At 37.4% G+C, this 24343-nt stretch overlaps 1 protein-coding gene across 2 annotated transcripts in view; it reads left to right on the forward strand.

Moving 5' to 3' along the window:
- Grm5 (glutamate metabotropic receptor 5) overlaps positions 1-23543 on the forward strand; it is a 433207-nt gene extending 409664 nt beyond the window's left edge. The window contains exons 8-9 of one of the 2 annotated variants that reach the window (XM_051192180.1): positions 8550-8645; positions 22534-23543. In XM_051192180.1, coding sequence (XP_051048137.1) covers positions 8550-8645; positions 22534-23419 — 982 coding nt within the window. In that variant the 3' untranslated portion in view covers positions 23420-23543. The remainder of the gene's footprint in view (positions 1-8549; positions 8646-22533) is intronic. The other variant, XM_051192181.1, reaches the window with a different exon arrangement.
- The last annotated feature ends 800 nt before the right edge of the window (positions 23544-24343 follow it).

Below are 24343 nucleotides of genomic sequence, written 5' to 3' on the forward strand. Positions count from 1 at the left end.
TAGTCTCCAAATATCCTAGAACTTTTTATTTATAAAATAGGAACAAGAATAGTAACTAGTCAATAGTGTTATGCCAGTAATTAAATCAAAGATTTGGGTATGTCCCTAGAATAGAGTGTGTTATACCCTAGCTGCTTAATGAATAATAGCTCATTTTGTCATTATAACTCCAGGTTCTCCTCATTCCCAGCTCTTTCTGTTTATTTATATACAAAACTATAATGATAAATCCCCACTCATTTCTATTATGATAAAAAATTTTCCTGAAAAACATTTAGACCTGATATAGATCCAAAACTTCCACTAACATTTTATTACTAATTTTCAAAATTTTCCCTTGAGGCTGGTTCTGTTCTTATGAAGATGTTTACACTTAACATTTACCTCCAGATTGCAATATTGTCCTATATGAATATGATGTATACTCATAAAGCATCTTGGGGCTAAATCCATGTCTTCTTCAAGATTTCTCTTGACTGAGACAAATGGCGATATTGGGCGATATTGGGACTGGAGATGTTTTTATACCTGAAAACCGTTCTCATTTGAAGTGGAATTAGACACTGATCTTTGTGAATTCTCTGGGAGCTAAATGAAAGACGTTATTCAATATAAAACTTAATAAATTTCCATAATATTTTATGCTGTAATTTAAAAAGTTTTATTTATTAAACTGTTCTCTGGTGGTTTGTTTGTCCTTGTTTATTGGGTCGGTTTTTGGCCATCATTTTTAATAACATTGAAAGAGAAATTATTTGTAAATAACAGTGTACGCACATTTATTGAATTATTCCCTAAGAACAAATTCCCTTGTTTAGTTATTAGGTCAATAAAACCAATTCTTTACATTATGATTGCTTAGTTGCTTCCACATTTGTAACTTCTGCCTTCATTTTTTATTTTTTACAGATCATAGAATAATATGTTTCCTGACAGCATCTTGAATCTTTACAAAGTTTATGTTTATCTCTGATGTTCCTTTATGAGACTACTAATCATGATCATTTTTGTGTTTGTTAGCTGAAGTCTTTGAATGAATCAGTCAAAATTTTATATCTGTGCAAAAGATATTTTTGTTTGTTTTTGTTTTGTTTTCTATGTCTCTGAGTTCATTTGTATTTTTCTTTTTTCATTTTATCTTTTTCTTGAAAATTTCATACATTTTTACAATGAAATATGGTCATATCTTCCATTTTTACCCTCGTACCTTCTCCATATTCTTCTCTACATGAGTAGGTATGCAATCAGCAAAATTTGTGGGATATTTGGTAAGCCATTCTAGTGTATTTTCTTCTGTATGAATACACACAATTTTGAGGACCAGAGATATACTCTGCAAAGTCACACTTGTGACAGCTTTTTGCTGGGCTTTACTTCTTTTAAACTGATAATCATTAATACCTTTCCATCTATCTTCATCTAGAAATTTTCTCTCATCTATTTTACTTGGAACTTTGGTTTGGACTTTACTTTTGCACTCCTGGAAATACTTTGGAGCTTTTGGATCTTACAGCCCTCCTTGCTGTCTGTCTTCTGATATTGTATTAGGTCACACACTGGCTTTCAGATTTCTTTGCTTTGCAGTCTAGGTAAACTCTAGGGAATTGACTGTCATTTTGTTTGCATGTTGAAAGGAAGCCTTAAGAGTGGCTTTTTTTTTTTTTTTCCTACTTGGCCATTATGTAGTCAAATTTGTCCTTTAGGAAAAAAATTCGGCATAGTTCATTAAGCCCACAATGCTGCCGGTATATATGAACTTTCTAGTATCTCAAACACATTATCAGACTACTTAAAGATTTTTTCCATCATAAAATGAGGGAAGAGAAAGATGTTAGCAAAGATCCTGTGATTTGGATGTGAAAGTCCTATTTAGAAATAGGACTTTCTAGAACACACCAGCTGTGAGGCTCTGGGTAGAAAGCTGGAATAGAAATTTCTTAGCCACGAGCTCTTTGTTTAAATGGTGGGGAGAAGCTTTTTGACTGAATCATATACTTCGGGAAGTTTGATATCAGACTGTGTTCCTCAAATGCACAGGATGCCACAGTTTATCTCATCTTGTGATTGCCTGGATCCAAAGACAGGTTGGCTGTAATCGGAAAAGGTGTCTTCTATTTGAATCTCTTGGCTTTGTGGTTTCACCGTGTTTTCATCCTTTTGTCTAGTTTCCCTGAATACTCTATTAACTACATGCTGGTCATAGTTTACACAGATTATTATCCCAAGAACACCAACGACTGAGCGGCTTATGAACAAGACTTATTTCTTACAGTTCTACAGATTGAAACAATCAAAACATTTCCAAATCCAGTGTCTGGTAGAAGTCAATTACATTTCTTAATACATTCTTGGAAAATTTCATACATACATACATACATACATACATACATACATACATACATACATTGTATTTTGATCACACCCATCCCTCACTGTGCCTCTCCAACTTCTACAAGATGCCCTCACAATGCAACCTTCCCAAATTCATGCTTTCTGTCTTAACATTTTTTCAATAAAATTATATATTTTAGCATTTTAACATTCAGTTTAAAAAATCAAACTTTTAGTGTTTTCAAGTTCCTGGTGTGTTTTTCTTTGGAGATTCTTTTAACAAATTTTTAGTTATTCAAATCACATATTGTAAAGGCAAAAATAATCATAACATTGAATTTTTAGAATTTCCTGTGTGTGTATCCCCACCTGGTGGAAAAGATTCATGCCTTTAAACCATGAATCCCACTCAAGAGAGATCCAGCACAACAGTGTCACCCTATACATTAGGATGTAATGTACTTTTTAGGAGTTATATACATATGGGCAGTAGCACAGTATGAGTCAGTTATTCAATTATTTTGCTCTCAACTTCAAACAATTCCAATCATATCCATTCTACTCTCTTTGATAATTACTCTGACTTCATTAAGTAAGTCCAGGAGCACTTAACATGGATGTGATAAGCTTCCATTCTTCATGTCAAGTATGTCTCCATAACTTGGTTCTCCTCTTATTCATGCATTTATCCAGACCATCAAGTAACAAATATTATCACCTATAAATAATGAGATCAGCAATGCCATAAGCACAGGAAAGGTAGCAGTAACTAAAACTACTAAAATCCTATGCCATCGTATTATTTAACATTTGATAGAGATGTCATTGAGAAAAATATACAGTAGATTAATGAAATAAAAAAAATAGTACTTGTATTTTATAAATACTACTGATAAAAGCAAAAAACAGTTACTGGAATCATGAAGTGAGGCTTGTTCTCTTGAATGAGGGATATGTAGCAGAATGTACAGACATTTGGGCAAAGATTTTGAAAGGGTAACGTAATTATCAACCGTTCTCTGCCTTCTTTTTCTACAATTATTTTACATCCGAATGCTACATAATTTATTCCTTTCCTTAAACATCTTCAACATTTCCTCATCCTTTGTCTCTTGACCCAAATCTGTAAATTGTTTCTTTTGGACTGGGATACAGCTCAGTAGAAGGATGGTGTCCTAGCATGGTTAGATCTTGAGTGTCAATATCCAGCACCACAAAATAAAACAGAATAGACAAATAATAACAACAAAGTCCTCATGGGCATTTGATAACTCCTAAAGTTAACTCTTCATTTACTTTCACTCATTCAGAGAATGTTTCTTCATTGCCTATATGTTACAAATAGTATGTTTTTGCTTTATATACTATGATCAATTCTCTGGGCTCCTAGGTTTATTCCTAAGTAATCTTAAATTTTTCCCTTACTAAGATGAAAATATTTTCTGAGAGAGAGAGAGAGAGTGCCCTCACGCACACATGCACCTGTATGTTGGAGGCCTGAAGTCAACCTAGGGTATCATCCACCAGGGACTGTCCACCTTGTTTTGTTTTGTTTTGTTTTTTTGTTTTGTTTTGTTTTGTTTTGTTTGTTGTTTTGTTTTTGAGACAGGGCTTCTCAAAATCCTAAGATTCACAGATTGGGCTAGTCTAGATTGCAAATGAGTTTGAGGCATTTTCTCTTTTTTCCTTCCTGGTATGGAAAGTCCAATATTTGGCACCACAGAACACCTCCCCAACATTGAAACTATAGTCATAAGCTACTATGACTTATCACATTAGTACTGGCATCTAACTAAGGTCTTCATGCTTGCATTGGAAGCATTTTAACAATGACCAACTCTACAACCTCTTTATAATTTTTCTGTGATATTGAGCGACTACAACAAGTGCATCAAATGTTCCTCACTCAATAACTTACTATATTTGTATTTTGTTAACCAAGGATTATTTTCTTTTTCTTTTATTTAATTTTATATAACAAAGTCCAATTAAATGAAAACAAACATTTATACACAATATTTGGGAATTTGGGCGTTGTTCTTTCCAAACTACTTCCTGCTGGTAAGGGGCACTGTCATGGGGGATTCGAAGAAGATTCAGATATCCTGGCTGCAGTCTGTAGGGCTGTTTTGTCTAGCTGTTTTGAACGTAGGATCACCTTGTACTATGTTTCAGGCAGTCTGGCGTGATCAAACCACATTAGTCTGGAAGGAATCCACATCTTTTCATTTTCTGTGGAAACAAAAATAGAAATCCTTTTCCCCAGTAACTTGTCCTTCAACTTAAATTTTGGAGTCAAAGCATTTTTTTTAATTTAATTTATTATTTTACATGTCAATCCCAGTTGCCTCTCCCTGCCCCAATCCCTCCCTCCTTCCCTCCTTTTTACCCTCTCTGCCCTCTCACATGCACTCTAAACACCCTCCCCTCCCATCGCCCCACCCCAATTCCATATGTAGGGGAATGCCATCCAGTTGGGGTCATGTAGATCTGACAGGTCCTGTGAAGTAGGGACTAGGGCTTCTCTCCTGTCTCTAGGTTAAGGCAGTTATCCCTCCAAGGGGGATATGTTCGCAAAGTCCTTTTGTGCACCAGGGATACATCCTGGCTCCACTGTGTGAGGTCTCTTAGACTACTCAGTCCTTCTGGATGAGACCCATATTCAGGGTCAGTCCCCTGCTGGCTTCCCAGCTATCAGTCTAGTGGCCATTAGCTCCTCCTTGTTCAGGTAAGCTGTCTCTATGTGTTTCTGCCGCATGGTCTTGTCCTCTCCATCTGCATCTGGGTTCTAGTTCGACTCAGTGTTTATGTATGGGTGTTTGATCCTGTTTTCAAAAGGCATTAGTTGAGTTCCATGGAGAAGTTAGTTGTTGATCTCACTCTCCGGGAAGGGCATTTATGATAACCTTTCCATAGAAGCTGAGATTGTTAGTTGGGAGCAGTCTTGTAGTTCTCTCGGCCTTTCTTTGTGTTCAACTTTATCTTCAAACCAATATTGGCTCCCTCTTTTATGTTCTCTCTCTCTGTCTCTGTCTCTCTCTCTCTCTCTCTCTCTTTCCTATCTTCTATCCCTAACCAGGCTCAATCTTCCTGGTAGCGCATGTTTTCTTTTCCTCCCCCTCATTTTCTCCTACTTCTCTCTCCATTTGCCGCCCCTCCCCCACTTCACCTGAGCTCTAGGGGACTTGTGCCTGCCCAGTTCTGTGAGAGACTTTATATGACTCTCTTAGAATACATGTTGTATCCTAGTTCCTCTGGTGGTGTGAATTATAGGCTGATGATCCTTTGATCTAGGTCTAAAATCCATATATGAGTGAGTACATACTGTGTTCCTCTTTTTGTGACTGGGTTACCTCATTCAGGATGGTTTCTTCAAGTGCCATCCACTTGCCTGCGAATTTCAAGATACCATTATTTTTTTTCTGCAGAGTAGTATTCCATTGTGTAGATGTGCCACATCTTCATTAACCATTCTTCAGTTGAGGGACATCTAGGTTGCTTCCAGGTTCTTGCTATTACAAATAGTGCTGCTATGAACATAGTTGAACAGATGTTTTTGTTGTATGGATGTGAATCCTTTGGGTATATGCCTAAGAGGGGGATTGCCGGGTCCTGCGGTAAACTAATCCCCATTTTCCTGAGGAACTGCCATACTGATCTCCAAAATGGCTGTATGAGTTTGCACTCCCACCAGCAGTGGAGGAGCGTTCCACTTTCTCCACATCCTCTCCAACATAAGTCATCACTGGTGTTTCTAATTTTAGCCATTCTGGAAGGGGTAAGATGGTATCTCAAAGTTGTTTTGATTTGCATTTCCCTGATGGCTAAGGATGTGGATGGAGCATTTTCTTAAGTGTCTTTCAGCCTTTTTGATTTCCTCTATTGAGAATTCTTTCTTCAGTCCTGTACCCCATTTTTTAATAGGGTTATTTGGTGTTTTGTTGACTAGTTTCTTGAGTTCTTTGTGTATTTTGGAGATCAGCCCTTTGTCAGATATAGGATTGGTGAAAATCTTTTCCCAGTCTCTGGGCTGCTGTTTGGTCCATGGATTATTTTCTTCCATATTATCGTTCCCAATTCTGCCACACTTATTTTCTGAAAACAGAAGGTAGTTGAATAAAATAAAAATTTGCTTTACAATTGGGAAACATTTATAATGATAAATGTTTTATGGAAGAGAGCATTCCTATCTATTTACTCTCTAAAATTATTTTCTCTCTTCTAATTAGAAAGTTTGAAGTTTTTCACATACAATAATTTCAATATGATTAAGTATGTATATCAGTACCAAAACATCTATGTAGCATGTATAATGCCTTAGATTTAAACCATAATGTATACAGAGTGGGCAGAATGTAAAGGCAAAGTGATAGTGAGACAAAGAGGCGGAGGTGTGATATTTGAAAATATTTTTGAATAATTTAAATGACTGGCCATTAACCTAACAGAAGATTTTGAAAGATATGTTAAGTTCCCTTTGTAAAATTGTAAAGCCATAATAAATTTAGTACTCCAGTAATGCCATTTAAGTTGGAACTGTTACAATGGTATTCAGTTGCACCATCCAATTCATAAATAAATACCAAGTATTTAGTACTGGAGTATGAAGTGTTATCATGACAGGTTACTTATAGCTTCCCTTTTATCTTATTTCTTTCATAAAACAAAGATCCCTCTTTCAGCCTTTCCTGCAACCTCTACTTCCTAAACAAGTACTTTTCCTCTTCTGCGTGGCCTTCTTCTACACTTACTTGGGTGTATATTCTTCTCATCCTTCTTCCATTATTATGTGGACCTGCTAAGGCAAGATCTATTGTTATCTTTGCAGATGGCAAATAAACCTACAGCTTGTATGCTTGACTAACATTCAGTTCTTAAGTTAATCCATTACCCATTGAATTTGATATAAAGATCCATGTTAATTCAAATATAAAACAGTGTTACCACTGTGGAAGAGGGAAGATTCTAAGATTTCTATCTCAGGGCCAATAATTTTCTTGATTCCATCACATTTTTTTTTATGTCCTTTTACTTTTGAGATCATAGAAAAAGATACCAAAGAGAATGTGACCAAACTAGACTAAACATGTTTTCTCATACCAATTCTCTTTCTCATTGCCTGAATAATGCCAGGTATCACATCAATGGAAAAAAAAAGTACATACTCTCAAGCCTTGTACCTTAAAAGCTATCCTGGAAATTGCTTTCTATTGGTTTGGCTTGTAACTTTGGCAAAGTCAATTGTGTCAGCCTTGCTGTCCTCATTTGCAACCAGAACTGACTCTTTCTCCTCTTACCCCACAGATTTAGAACAAATGAGTAAGAAACTATTTCTACACACTCTCCATCTCAGAAGAGCCCACAGAAGGGCTCATCTTTTATACCTTGTAGATTCATATTAAAGGGATCCAAATACTCATTTTAGACAAAACAGCTAGTACCTCCCTGGAGAGATGAGCTGTTGGTTCTGTTACAAAATATATTTGAATTCAAACTGTGGGCCACCCAAAGCTGACTTCCAATCTTTTAATGTTTATAGGAACCTTTTATAAATACAGAACAGGCCTTTATTTTTTTCTTTTTTTTTCTTTCCAATATATAAAGTGCATTCATATATATTCAGTAAGGTGAAACAATGACATATTTAGTTTTAAAAACTTGAAAATGGAAGTTTGAAGTTGTGTTCTAAACTTTGACTTTGCATTCAAAGCCCAGACTAACCACTTATTGATTTTCTTTTGTCAATTTACTTAATCTTTGCAATTTTACATTTCTTCTTCAGTAACATGGAAATAATCACAGCAGAGCCTCTGTCACAGGACTGCTGACAGGAAAATTTTAGGTAAAGCTCTAGTGCAAAGACTGATACATGGTAAGCGCTAAACAAACCCTTATTGACTAGTATCTCTTCTAGATTGTAGAGAGTGTATTCTTTTTAGCATGGACTAAAAGATGTGGTGAATTTACAGATCCATTCGTTAAGTAAAGTACATATTGTGTTTGATTTATTCTTAAAGTAACAAAACCATTCCCAGTTTTCCATATACCATTGGCATCACCAAGGAAATATCACTGGTCAGCTTCCATAACAGTGCAAATCAGAAAACCTTGTTTTGGTGCGGGTGACGATATTTGCAGTCATGCCTCTTCCTCAGCCTGGCAGTTAAGCACACAATCACATCTTTCTGTTTGCTCCTGTCCTTGTTCATGCTCACCAGGTACAAAGACAGGAGACTGGCCCAGCACAAGTCGGAAATAGAGTGTTTCACCCCCAAAGGGAGTATGGGGAATGGTGGGAGAGCAACAATGAGCAGGTAAGCAAACTGTGAGTGGCCTGAGGTGGTGTGAATTAAATGTACGCAAGCTAGAGGAAGAGGCGGCTCCCTGGTCTGGGTCCTTGCTCAATTATGCATTCCATCCAGTAAGTCCAATGCTGGCCACCACTGGTTTGTTGTGTGTGTTTAATCTGTAAAACCTACACCATCCTCATATCAACTAATGGGAGCCTCCTGTCCCAGATGCTGCTGTTTCTTAGGGTTGTGCGCTTTGCATGTCTGAAGCCTTAGCTAACAGTCAGTTCTTCACTGGATTTTAATTTATTGGTCAAACAGTTCTGGAGTTTGCAAAGTAGAAGATATTGGAGGAAATTCACATTTCAGGAATATCCAATTGTGTAATGAAACAAACTCAAAAGATAAGGACTGCATTTGAGGGGAGCATTGCTACAGAGGGAACAATGAGCTAGGAAGTTAATCTGAGTTACATTGAATGGGATATGTAATAGCTAAGAGCAAAGCAATGCCAAACGAGTCGATGATAATGCAAGAGACATTTCTTTAACTGAAATCAGGAAAAAGAATCCTCCTCTGGCTACTATAGCTTTGCAGCTCCTTGACTTCTTTGTGTTGGTGGTGAACACTTCCCATCGCTGTGCTGTGCATGTTTCTTTATTCTAGGAATTTCCAACTGAGTTCTACCCTGTGGGACAGGGTACTTGGTACTATAAGCAACAAGTGAGCTGTGTTGCATGAAATGAACGCGCTTTTTTTGCATGCAACTGTGTTTTAAGAAAAGGTCTCTAGAGACATAGATAATCAGGATTATATTAAACAATTCTAGAATCCTCGGGGGAGAAAATTTATTCTGAGAAATCACTACAGCTAACTATCCTGTTAAATATATATATTTTTGAGTCATTTCTCAATTCAATTGTGGTAAAGAGCTGTTAAGGGAAAGTGTTGCAGATTACCCTATATGTGAGAAATGAAGAAGTTCAGAAAGTAGTATGTCCATTTGTGTTTGCATGTGCTGAGAGCTTGACGCCCAGCTGTACAATCAGAAGATAAGACTGTTTACTCCTATTAAAATTTTACCTCCCAAACATTGTTTGCTTCCTCAGTGGTGGGATTTTTCCCATTTTCAAAATAATGGCTCACTTTTTTCAAGGACCACTACACTGAACCATTGCTGAGGTCTTTTCATGGCAGTCTGTGAAAATGCTTCCAATAAGTGTGTGGTAAATAACACAGAAATCATAGACAAGAGCTGAACAAACAGAATTCATGGCTTTCAGAGACAATCCAATGAATGTGTATACATGTAGGCACTTTTATGTACATACCCACTCTTCTGCCCAAAATCCTTTCTTGGGTCTCAACAGTTTTATGAAAGTGACTCAACAGACCATCTTTGTTGTTCTTGATGTCCTCTTACTTATATAATACAAAATGGTATAACTTTTATCCTTAGAAAACAAGCCAACAGCTTTGGAGTAGAGTAGACTAGGTAACAGTGACCAGAAACCTCTGGTAAGAATCCTGGAAGTGGAATTCCCAACATGATCTACTGCCTATCAAGCACACTGGAGAACATCATGATGCACAACACCAGAGTTAGTTGTGTAACAGGATGACCAGATTGTGTGTGTGTGTGTGTTTGTGTGTGTGTGTGTGTGTGTGTGTGTGTGTGTGTGCACATGCATGCATGTGCATGTGTGTTATTCATCTGGGAGTTTCTGTGTAGCTATTTAAGATAAGCATAAATTCCCAGTTATTCCACTAAGTGGTCTTTTAATCATCTATTTATTTATTTTTATTTTTTGTTTTTTTGAGGCAGGGTTTCTCTATGAAGCTTTGGAGCTTGTCCTAGAACTTGCTTTGTAGACCAGGCTGGCCTTGAACTTACAAAGATTTGCTTGCCTCTGCCTCCCAAGTGCTGGGATTAAAGGCATGCACCACCATTGCCTGGGTCTTTTAATCAATATTTAGAACTCTATGATCTAGTCATTCCGAGATTGGATTTTATAAATCCTGTCTTAACTAACAACAAAAATAAGAGCACAGAAAAAGTAAGGCTTAGAGTATCAGACTGGGACACCCAAATCTAAAAGGCCAAGTATCTCTGAGTCACATTCAGACATACAGATGTAACCACATCAATATGTACTTCAGGAATAGCCCACTTTTATACAACAGCAAAATACTAGTCAAGTTTTGTGTGTTCATTTGTTTGAATATGGCCAAGGTAATGGCAATGGTTATTTTACTGATGTGTTATAGAAGAAAGGGGGACTAGTGCAAGCATAAGCAAAGGCATTTTGTTTAAGTAATATCCTAGGTCCCACAGATAAGCAGAGTTAATTGGGCACAAATGGCCTTTTCTTTATAACTTTATTTCTCATGTCCTTGTCATCACTAGAATTTGAGGGGAAGAGAAGAACAGGTGACAGGAAGGTGGAAAGAGTAAGGAAACAATGTATTTTGATTGTCTAAGAGGGATTGTCAGGAGAGGGAAAGCCCAAAAAATACACAAAAGATAACAGTAATATTCACAAGATGGGTATATCTTTTTCTCCCAGTTTTATACTTGATCTCATAAATAAGCAGTTTAAATTATAGTACTCAATTTAAAAAGAACATTAAGAGAAAAATATGCCAAGATGAAAACAAATTTTATGAAAATAATTTCTAAGTAAGGATCCAGAATAGTTAGTTCCTGTTTGTTTCCTCGGAATTAAATATTTAACAAGAAGATTAATAGATGCATATGAGACACCTGCAAATTTTGCCTTTGTCTTCTGCCATGGCTTCCTTTTATTGTTCTTCCTAAAGTCTTTCCTAGTCACAACCCAGGCCTCCTCACTTAGAGTAACCTTGTTTAGATAATCCCTCACAGACATGACCAGATATTGTTTCCATGATAATCATAAATTCTTTCAAGTTGATGATCAAATTTAATCCTCAAACTTCTTCACTTCTGCCCTCTATTGTCACCCAGACATTGGTAAAGGAATTAGACCATCATACGCAACTATTGACTAGCTTAATGAAGTATTATGTTTCTGTACTCTCTTTACAATCACAGTTTGTGTGTGTAGCTGTATCTGAATATACTGCAACTGTTCATGTTTTCACAGTGTACAGTCTTAGTGTGTGTCAGAATCTTTCTAACTGAAGAAGTAAATGATACCCCATCCAAGGAAGTGCTATTGACATGGGTACTCTCTCAACCCTGTTGTTGCCATATATGTTCACAGATAGATGGTCCATCTTCAAGAACGACTAAAGCTCAATAATGGATATTATTCTCTCCAGTCACCACAGCGACAAAGAGAACAGTTGCTACAGTCTGTGTTCTGATGTGTTCATACTTCCCCATGATAGAGAATCACAGCGAATTTGTCTCTGACAAGGGGCTCCTTTAGTTCAAATAAGTAGATAGATATGTAGTCCCTCACTAGTCTAAGAGAAACAAGGGTAGTGTGGGATTATTTTATGAAAAGGATGGGAGGCTAATATTGTGAAGTATTAATGCCCAGTCACTTGAATAACTAATTTCACCTATGATGAAACAAACCAAACAGAAAAGGAAGGCACTGGCTTTAAAGCTGTGAAATGAAAACTATAATGATGTTAAGTAAATTCTGAATTTTGTTTAGTGATTTCTGCGTTAATCCCCTTCAATAATATAGATAAAATCTTGCAACTGTATAGACTGCACTATGCTCTGTTCCTATTAGATAGGAACTGTTGAAAAGTGGTTAGAAACTAGACAGCAAAGCTGAGTACTCTGAAATTTGAATTAACCATTTCATCTAATTCTGTGTCTCATAAACCAGTTTATTATTTAAACTGATTCTTTAATGTGGTTTTGTTTTAAGATGTTGGCATATAGTTCGTCACAAAAAAGATGCCTTATACATGCAGTAAAGTCTAAAATATATGAAATAAATTTTTCACACCTAACAACTTTTCGCCATGATGTTTCACATTCCTTGGAGATTTGGCATAGTGCTCTATCAGTCACCTAGACTTGGGAAATTTAGTTAAGATCCATACACCTGAGTTTTTATATATACAATAATAATACCTGTGTAAAATGAAATCTTGGGACTGTATAATTTGCCTCATTTCACTAATTCTCCCAGCCTACAGTTTGACACCTGCTACCATTCTGAGCACTGGAGATACATACAATTCCTGCCCTTGGACTGCTATAGATATAGTGTGGGAGTTAACTTGCAAATAGTAGGCCCATTTATTAAAGTGTTATGAGACACAGATGTTTGTGAAGGTCAAAATAATAACACAAGTAAAAATAACTCGTGATCAGTGAAGTTTTATTGAAATGGACTGTATTACCATCCCCAATCTGTGTTTTATGCAAGGCTTATAATAAAGCTGATTTCCTAACCAGCCCACAGATACATACGGCTATATCTTGTTTGAGGGTTGTTTTGTCTTTTTTTTTTTCTGGTTTTTATTTTTTTACTGACTTGCAAGTGATTTTTATAGTTATTGCTGAAAAAGAAATAATTTCCTATTTGAAAAAACAGACAAAACTAAATTCCATTTTAATCTTAGTTGGAATACCTGACACAAAGCTTAGAATGCATATGTCATAATAATATATAGTTTACATTTTAGACTTCAATGGAGGTAATAGAATAATGGATCAAAAACAGCACTTAATTTATGAAAGAAAATTGCAATGACTCAATTAGGTGCCAAACTTTTTCACATACCCAATAGCACGTTCTACTTTGTGAAGTAATGTCTCTTTATGGGAACTTCAGTGTAGCAGGGTTGGTACTAGTAGATTCATGTACTTTAAAAACTTTTAAATAGGCCGCCTGTTGCTGTTAAACCACAGAAGATAGGACAAAGTGGTTCTTCCATGGGAATTTTGTTAGCTATTAAAGGCCTGGGAAGTAATAATCTTTGGGGAAATTATCATAAAAACATATCACCAATAGTAAGGAAAAAAGAAAAATCCACACATCAAAGGAGCTGACAGAAGGCTTTGTGGCATTAGACATGGTGGGATACATCTCTGTCAAGTATGCAATATGCACATTAGTGGATGCTTGTTTATTTATGTTACTTAAAGTCCCTAGTCTTTAGATCACATTAAGCTGCACTTCACTTGCAAATCATTCATTTAAACATTACTTCTTCAGTAGCAATGTTTTTTGTCCCCCTGAAGTCTTCGTATTTTGAAGAAAAACCCAATGGGCAAAAGCAAATGTGTTTTCTCCCCACAGTTTTCCTACCAGTACATTCCATTCCATTTTCACTTAGTCATGGTCATTTAAATGTTAGTATCATGGCACGGCATCCCTATACTATCGAAACTACCTCTTAAAGAACCTTGGTTTGCTTAACTTGTCTCTCTGTTTTTCAATATCTAAGGGACTAATTAACTTTATAAAACATAAGGTTTTAACATCATTCTGTATGTAAGTGGTGCTAACTCTGAAACATCACCAATGGTTGAAGCAGAGGAGAAGGTTCAAGATGATAACAGATAATGGCACCTGAAGTCAAACAATCTAAAAACAGAAGATCAAATGCACATAATTAATAATTTAGACTTTTATAGTAGAAGAATAGAACAGAAATAGACCATAAGTGGTTCCTTCTCTGTACATTCATTACCCAAGCATATGGACTACAGTTGTTCTAAGTTAGACCATTTATCTGGTTAAGATTTGAAAAGCACTAAGCAGATTATCAGTAAGTTAATAAAATAGTAGAAGAAAGGAAAGGAGCAATGTAGAGCCTTGAGTTGGAGGTGACCAAACAGAAATCTTTTAGCAGACAAAACAGTTCAAACTCTACCTTTTGAAGCTTTGACTGATACATTATCCCCACATATTCAAATAAGGTCATTGGCTATATCATGAATATTTTTTATGGTTTTCTGAAATTTGGATTCTGCTTCCTTGATGAAGGGCAATTACTTTCATTCTCATAGCATTTCATTTGTTCCTTCAATCACTGAAGCATGGCTGCATTTCATCTATTGTAGGAAGGTGGCTCTCCCTAACCACTGCTGATGGCAATGTTTTCTTCATTACTCTCAAGTTTTGAATTCTTTGTTATCTGTCCCCTATCAAGGCTCTGCAAATTGAATGCTTTCTCATGCACTCCAATATTTCTTGTTGCCTTTGCCATTTACAACCTTCCGCCTCACATTGTCTACCTTATTTCAAAATTCTTAGGGGAAAAAAAGAAAAGAAAAAGCAATTCATTTCCATCAAAATATTGTGACTAAATACTGGTAGCCATCTTTTCTCTTGGCTTCTTTTTTTTTTTTTCTGTCACCCTTGAAATATGTCTTACCTGTTAATAATTCTCATCTACAAAATCAAAAGCATTGACAATTGAAAACCGCTTGTAAATATACCATCTACCATTCGTTAGATATTGTCTTGGGGCTTCTTTTTCTATGATAAAACACCTCAGCTGAAGCAACTTAGACAGGAAAGCATTTAATTCTGGGATCACAGTTCCAGAGGGTTAAAGTTTGTGACCACCATGGCAGGAAGCACAGCAGCAGACAAGCAGGCATGACACTGAAACAGTAGTTGCCAGCCTACATCTGGTCCACAAGCATGAGGCAAAGAAAGCTAACTGGAAAAGATGGGGATTTTTGAAAACTAATTCCACCCTTGTCACATAACTCCTCAAATAATGCCATACATTCCAATTCTTCTACAAGATTTTCAGCAACTAAAGACCAAGTATTCAAATATATGAGCCTCTGAAGAACTACTCCTATTTTCTTTTTAAATTCTTTTATTCTTTGACATTTTTGAAAAAAAAAAAACTACGACAATATATTCTGGTCATGATTTCCCTCTGCCATCTTCTCTTAGGTATCTCCACCCACTCAACTCCATCCACTTTCTTTCTCTTTGTCCTTTAAAAAAAAAGCAAGAAAACACATACACATACCAAACACAAACACAAACAAAACCCACAAAAAGTGCAACACTGAAAATTAAAATATACAAACAAAAGGCCAAAAATATTTTTAAATGCCTAAACAAAGCAATATGAGACAAAAAATAATTAAAAAAAGGTTTACAAAAATAGCATTGAGTCATTTTGTGTTGCCAATATACTCCTGGGCATGAGGCCTGCCCTGAAGTATGGTTCATATACCCAGTAAGACTCCATTGAAAAAAAAAACATTTTTTTCTTTGTAGGGTGTATAAATTTCAGATAGCTTTTTATTCAGAGGTGCGAGCCCATGTCTACTTTCCCCGTCACCAATACAAGCTCTGTGTATGCTGCCTCCATCTTTGTGAGCTTCTCATTGCATCAGTCCTGTTGTACCTGCAGGACACTGCTTCTTTAGTTATCCATCCCCGCAGTCTCTTACAATGTTTCTGCCATCTCTTCTGCATGTACTGCCTAAGCCCTGATTGCAAGAGTTTGATGAAGAAATTCCACTTAGAAACAAATGCTCCAAAATCTTCCTCTCTTGACACATTGTCCAGTTGTCTGTCTTTGTGTTAGTCCCCATCTGCTGATGGCTAAGCAAGGCACTTGTCTACGGGTAGAGCACATGTCATTAAGAATCATTTTATTGTTCTGATCCTTTATCAGGACAATGTTACTCTCTTTCAAACCACCACAACAATATTTGTTCAAATACCAAAAGTTTTTACATAACCTGACGGTAGCTGACTCATACAATTAAAATATGCACCATTTATTAAAACTCCAAAAATAAATCAAGGAGAACTAGAACTACCAAGAAGAGTGGTTCTATTGTTTCAGAGTATGCATGAAGACTGAAAACTGTCACATAATATTAACACATATGGCATTGGCTTTGAATGCCTTCATCAAGGCATCTAGTCATTATCTCTAGCAAATGTTGGTGCCTGATCAACTGATGTTATTGGAATTAATGACCAGAAGATGTTCAGTCTCTGAGTAACTATATGACTAAAAAGTACTGAGGCATGGGCTAAAGCAATATAAATCAAATGATTAATCTTATCTACTTAAACCACACAAACTATTTCCAAACACCTAAAGTTTTTCTTCCATAAAATAAGGAACAGTAACATTTGTGTGTGTGTGTGTGTGTGTGTGTGTGTGTGTGTGTGTGTGTGTGTCTGTCTGTCTGTCTGTCTGTGTCTGTCTGTCTGTGTCTGTGTCTGCGTCTCTGTCTGAGTGTCTTATGTGTGCGTTTAGTGTAAGGTCATGGGCATTGAAATTAAAAATGTTAAGTCATGATACGGTATTTGTCTCATACAGTTTTTTATATATCCAACTATGTAGGATAAGCAACCTAATCTCATTGATTACATTACATTAAAATTACATTTTAAAAGGCTATATCATCTTCTAAAGGGCCTATAATGGCATTTATCCCACCCACCTTGACAATCAGATGTTTCCTAAAAGTCCTTTACATAGCCTTATGCACATAAAATATGGTGTCCTTTGTGTTTTGCACATGTGTTTGATAATTTATTCCTTGACTCCATTTCCTTAGAGTTAAGTGTTTTCTCTATATAAATCTCTAACACAACATCACCAGAGATGTTGAAATAGTTTCTATCAAAGCAGTTTTTACATACATTTATGCTATAATTGAGGTAACCTATAGATTAGGCCTCCATTTTCATAGATACTATAGTGGGTTTCTTAATGTAATTTTAAAAATCAAGATGTCAACTTTTAAGCAAAGCTCCATTCTTTTACCTATTTTAGAAAAGACTGAATATAAAAATATTAACTTCATAATTTTTTTTTACAAAATTTGAACAGTTTTTAGTTCAAGTTAAACAGCTGGTAAAGTATATTGACCAAAGTTTTCCTAAATAGTTATAAATATTATCACAAATTTTCTGCTTATGTTAGACTTAATTTATTAGTTCTTTCCTTAATCTACTATTTTCTGATACAATTCTATAGACATCATTAGTTAAGGACATTTCCAGTTTCTTACTGTTTTCATAGATATTTTCATTTTTTGGCAGCACAAAATTGCAGGACAACTCCCTTCTACCTAACCTCAAAACCAAAATACAAAAGCAAGAAATGCTCATTAATGAAAACCACTTAAAAATATCTCTTGGGGATATATTTGATTTTCTTATGGCCTGAAATTTTGTAAGTCAGGAAGACACTAATGAACTATTCAACAACAACAATATATAAAAAAGAAAAAGAAAAGAAAAAAGAAGTTAGGTTTATATTTTAATAATATGATGAAAAATTAATGTTCACATGCTTCCTTTGTCACACTGCAACCCTAAATTAGCACTTAGAAGGCCAAAACTACACAAAATGTTTAGCTGCATTTAATATTAACAGAAACATTATACATTCTGCAGAACTTTGTGATGATCACACTCTGATGTGTGCTGTCTAATGATGGCATGCTGGGGCAAGATGTTCCAATTCTCTCAGATTTGGGATGATAAATAGGGAGATGAGAGAGGTCACCAAGCTGATATCCAGAGCCTGTTGCAAGGAATAAGTAATTTAGGCATCCTACACAAAAGGGATAAAGAATCACTGCTGAGAATACAGGGAAAATATACCATTTTGGAAGCTCTGAAATGTAAACAAAAGGAACTAACCAGCCACCGAGAATCTCTCTCTCTCTCTCTCAAATAATGTTACAGTTTTTTTTTTCTTTCAGCAATAAAGAGAAGATTAGGACAAAAAGGAGATGCTAGGCTTTACAGCATTATGCTTTGAAATGGATTAGTGGTCTTTGGACAAATAAAGAAGTTTTTTGACCCCCCTCCAAGTTGGAGGGACTGTGTTATCCCGCCCCCTTCCTTTTCCACTTATCGTTTGAAACTCAATGCATGTAGTGGGAAAAGGTCAAAAGCTATAGACAAGTAAAGGAACATCCCCTTGCTCTTTTCTTATCTTGGTCCACTAGAACAAACATATAATCCTGCAGCTGAAACAAAACTTCTCAGTTAAAGTAATCAATATAATTAGCTTCATGTAAATGAAATATGTAATAATGATACATAATCTTCTGAATTTGTAGAGATGCAATACTTGGTTGAATATCAAGTAATATTCTGGGTTCCTTGAGAAGCAATATGAATGGAGGTATATTGTCCTAGTCTTTTCTGGCAGGAAAGAGTACAGAGGTCTTAAGTAGACGTCCTGTCAATATCAGTCAGGGGCAGATCTCAAAAAAACAACCTGTGTCCTATCTCTTCTCCATTACACAAACTGTCTCAGTAAATTTTCACCACTGAGACTATTCACTAACACCAGTGTGTGTATGTTTAGTGTGTGTGTGTGTGTGTGTGTGTGTGTGTGTGTGTGTGCACATGTACATGTGTGCGTGCACACATGCAGGCACACATGCACAAGTGTTTGTATGTATGTTTGTGCATGCATATATATAAAAGTTACAAAAAGAATTGATTTATGATTTGAATTATAGACAAGATATTCTTTTATAATTAATAGATCTATAACAAATAGATCTATAAACAATTGAATTTTACTAGTACTAGATGTTTAAAATGTAATTGAAACACACAAAAATACAGTATAAACACTTTTTAAATGAAATGCATTGATCCAGTTAATTATTGCCTACAAAATCATTTAAGCAATATTCATTCCCTATACCATTCACTACATGTTGTGGGTATGACAGGGAATAAACTGTCTGTGCCTCTAAGGCATCCCACTCAGAAGATGAAGCAGATATCAGACAGAGTCCTTACATGCCTAAGTGCTGTGGTTGTGACAATCCAACTGAATTTGGTGGGAAGATGTTTTTTTAATAAAATAAGTAAGATGAAACAAATAAAATGAAAGGGGAGGAGGGAGGGGTGGGAGATATGAAGGAATGAAGGAAATGTTAAGTTGGGAGCAGAGGAGGGGAGGGAAGTCATGGTGTGTTTAAGCAAAAGGGGAAGAATAAGGCAGCAATGGAGAGGGCAATAAGAACTTTCAGGAAGAAACTGAAATGGATGTGAACACACAAGAAAACAGTGTAGATTGGTAAAATCTTAGGGTGGGTTTGGCCACAGGACTGCAGAGCTCCAGTCAGACAAAGAAGAAACAACTGGAAGGACTTTATGGAGTTACACACTGCTTTACTTTCCATGGAATTCTCTTTTCCTTAAACTCAGAGACATACTAGCACTAAATACAGAGATGTCTTTTCTGACACATTGTGTTCACATGGAATAAGAGACACCCACTCCTGACCAAACTTTTTTATCTGGATTATCTCTTTCAATCTTCAAGATAACTTTTTTTCCAAATGAACAAACTGCTTCTTGATGGGGCATAGAACTTTTTTTCCATTCCAAGCATCTTGGATGGCAGACCCAAAATTAAAATCCAGGCTTTAAGATCTGTTCTCTATTGATCTTATATGACTGAAAACACTGGAACTTGTTAGCTGAAGAATCTTATTCTACATTAACTGCTTATTTAGATTATTCTGTCATAGAACAGAGTAATTAAGGTTGCTGTCTTCCTAGTAACTACATTCTACAAAGACACAGACTAATGTGAATAGCTTTTCTTTAACAAATTCCATTTTCACTAGGAAACAAAATGTTCATGTTCCAGAGGGGAAATAGGGGTTCATAATTGAGCTCCATTTCTTGGAGCTCTTCTATATCTAGTCATATTTCCCTATTAATTAATATTTTCTCTCTCTCTGTATCTCTCTTCTCTCTCTGATGATTTTCTTAGACATTTACTCAAAGGTTTCCTAATGCACTGTATGACTATGTATAAAAGAAAAAAATTGTCAATGTTAACATAGACGTTATGTTCTATTACAATAAATTGAGAAAGAGAGACAGAGACAGAGAGAGTTTTAAAAGCAGATGTTTCCAAACTTTCCTACTAGAAGTTGAAGCATCCCTAGGGTAAATCCTGAATGAACTGGTCCAGTTACTCTTCTGGTTTCTAGTCCATGCTTTGTATTAAAAGGGATGCAATGACCTGAAAGTCTAATTACCCCTCTCCAAATGTCTGTTTCCTAGGCTGCTGGTAACAGAAAGTGGGACTAGTTGGCAGCCATCCTCTGAATCAAATCCCATAAATAACCTGGACAATTATTCTGGGCTATGCTGCAGAAGTTAGTGCACACTTGGGAAGACAAGAGTAATGCACTGTGAACTCCAAGTCAGGTTAATGCTAAATGGAAATATAAGTACTGAAAATATTAGAAGGAATGTAAAGCACCTGTCCCTTCTGCTAATAAAGATGTACAGCTAACTGAAAACTCAGGAATGACTCATCCTTTCTTACCAGAAGAATGGTGGGGTGGAGGATACTTTACATTCTGAATTCTGAAGAATTCTAGGTTGCAATATATTGAGACGATTAAATGGAATATGAGTTCACATGAAGGAGCAGAGAAAGGAAAATGGCAAAATGCAAAGGGATGATAAAGCAGTATTAAGGAGAATAAGAAAGAATGTTGCTGAGGAAGCTGTGGAAAGGGTGGTCTGTCACCAGAGAAGTGTCTTAGTTCACTTCTCCTTACAAGATCAAATAGGAAACCTCAGAGTAGGTGTCAACCTCTGCTTGACAAAACCAGCCAGCCCTATAGCAAGGAGGCCTCAGGGGCAAGTGAACCCAGACAAGGACCACTTTCCAGGGGTTTCTCAGCTTAGAAAACACAGGCTGCAGAATCATTTTAGTGGGAAAGGCCTAAAACAAAGTTCTTATACTATGAATTGATGCTTAGACCCAATCTAAACTATCAGAATTTCCTGAGCACACTTAGTTTTTATAATAAATTTTATTGATGTGTCTTATAAACAATTATGTTCAGTTACTCAAACTAAGTTTAGTGATAACCACTGCTTGAGAGAGAAGGGTTCATTTTTTTAGCACCTTATTTATACTGTGTAGAATAACACCAGCAAGGGAAAAGTATCAGATACCCTCCCTTCAATTTATTTTCATGGGGATTCACAAAAAGATCCCTCATGAGCTATCCCTGCAAGACATGAAATATCCCCTGATTACCATACTGTTTCTGATGGACCATCTATAGTCTGGTGGCTACCTGACATTTCGGTAGAAAGAAGGATACAGATCCTGAAGTTGAGGCGTCATCAGCGTCTTCATCAGAGTAGCTTTCAGAGCACACAGGCAGCCCAGAGGGAAGAGTAAAGAAGGCCTTCAGAGCCTCCTGTCAGCCTCATCAAAACCATAATTGTAGATTGCACTGCTAGGTGCTCAAGGCAGTACACCACTGTTTCTCTGATGAAATTATTCAACTTGCAGGCCTAAAACATGTTTATAAGAAGGACTCCTGTGGTGTAGAAATTTTTAGTTAATTAGAAATTTGTATGTGTTCATTAAACTTGTATTTTCCAGCAGATAAGCCAGACTAGAAAGGCCATGTTCACAATCAAGAGTTCCCACAACAATCACTAGGTACATATGCCCATATGCAGAATAAATGCTTAGCTGGGACCAATATCTACTTCTTGGTAATCCTGCCTCTTTCACCTTTCCATCCCTTGCAAAACTGCTGGTGAGATGAGGTTTTGGTTTAATTAACTTTTCCATCTGTAGGCTGCTAACTGTAGCTGTGAGCCAGGCTTTATTACACACACCAAAATGGTGCCAACCTCTACATCTGTATTTGCAGCATGAAGCATTGCTGCACTCACCTTGGTGAGGTATGAATGTCTGCAGAATACTGATAAATGGTCCTTTATCCTAATAATACATTTGCTATAATGGTACAAAAGAAGGCTAGGTAAAGCATCCTTTAACTCAAACACGATTTCTTCCCATACTGTCCTAGAGGATCGTCTCTTCAAGGATTACAGTGTCCTTCCTGCTCAGGTTCCCATCACCTCCCACCATTGGGGAAGCCACATGCTTGCTCCGGTACATGTTGAGTGACCTCTCAACTCTCTTCTTTCTGCAGCTCCAATGGAAAATCCGTGACATGGGCCCAAAACGAAAAGAGTAGCCGGGGGCAACACCTGTGGCAGAGGCTGTCGGTCCACATCAACAAGAAGGAGAACCCCAATCAGACAGCAGTCATCAAACCCTTCCCCAAGAGCACAGAGAGCCGTGGGCCATGTGCAGGGGTGGGTGGCTCCGGGCCTGGGGCAGCAGGGACTGGTGGCATCGGATGTGCTGTGGCAAGTGGAGCAGAGCCCCCTGATGCAGGCTCCAAGGCGCTGTATGATGTAGCAGAGACAGAGGAGCGATTCCCAGCAGCTGCCAGGCCGCGTTCTCCTTCGCCCATCAGCACACTAAGCCACATTGGGGGCTCAGCTGGCCGCACAGACGACGATGCACCCTCATTGCACTCTGAAACAGCAGCGCGCAGCAGCTCATCCCAGGGCTCGCTCATGGAGCAGATCAGCAGCGTGGTGACACGGTTCACAGCCAACATCACGGAGCTCAACTCTATGATGTTGTCCACCGGGCCGACGCCTGGGCCAGCCGGTGCCCCTATCTGCTCATCCTACCTGATCCCCAAAGAGATCCAGCTGCCCACAACCATGACGACTTTCGCAGATATCCAGCCACTGCCAGCCATCGAGGTGACTGGAGGAGCTCAGCAAACTACAGGGGCATCACCTGCCCAGGAGACTCCTACAGGAGCCGAGGCCACACCAGGCAAACCCGATCTGGAGGAGCTGGTAGCCCTCACTCCGCCATCGCCCTTCAGGGACTCGGTGGATTCCGGGAGCACCACCCCAAATTCGCCGGTCTCCGAGTCAGCCCTCTGTATCCCATCATCTCCCAAATATGACACTCTCATCATCAGAGATTACACGCAGAGTTCCTCTTCATTGTGAGCCACTGGAAGCTTCCATGGGATCTGCATGAGCTGCAGAAGACCTCAGTGTTCACATATGGGCACAGCGACACCTATCGTCATCCCAACAGAGAACCTGAGGTGAACCATGCCAAGGGCACACAGTGGAGTTCAATAGTGCTATTTCACAACCAACTACACATCTTCTGGCAGATTATCTTCTAGTGGCCTTAGAAAACATGGGCTTTTAAGACACACTGCTTCTATTTTGGGAGTGCTGACCAGGAATGCAGGAAGCAGTTAAAATACCAAGTGCTTTGCTCTGAGGCAGCAACAGTGTGAGGCATCACCCTGAACCGTGAAAAGTGGAGTTAATAAGCAACTGTAAACAGTTTTGTTTGTTTACTTCATTTTCCCAGAAGAGTCTTTGATTCGCCAAACATTGAATGTACATTTTCTAACAAACTCAAAAATCTGGGACCAAAAAGTTAACCTTTCTGTTTTTTCCTTCCTTCCCTGCTCCTGCCATGTAGACCTTGAAAAGCTAGTAGTAACTAGGGCCCAGTTATTTACTGAGGCTTGTGAGTCTCCTGAATAATACAAACAAACGGGTAGTGAGTGTTGTGCTAATGGACAGAGTCTCTAGCAAAGACTTTCCAATCAGGCTGTGAGATACTCTTCCAAAAGCCTGCATCCTGGATTTGTTTCAGATTCACCTCCATTAACCAAGAAAACCAGTTCAAGATTTCTGGACTATTTCACCATGTTGCCAATCAATACTGGAGAGTAGCAAAAAAAAAAAAAAAAAAGTTTTTCTGGAACATTGTTTTGTAATTCCCTCTCTGGGTGCATTGTGTAGCTGGAAATTCTCTTTGTAATAATTGGTGAGCTGTAGCCTGGCTCTCTTTCGTGATCCACGGGCACTCCTCCTTCTGAATGCCCTCCCGTTAGTGTTGCCAGCTGA

The sequence above is a fragment of the Phodopus roborovskii genome, unplaced genomic scaffold (assembly GCF_943737965.1).
Source record: "Phodopus roborovskii unplaced genomic scaffold, PHOROB, whole genome shotgun sequence".
Lineage (NCBI taxonomy): Eukaryota > Metazoa > Chordata > Mammalia > Rodentia > Cricetidae > Phodopus > Phodopus roborovskii.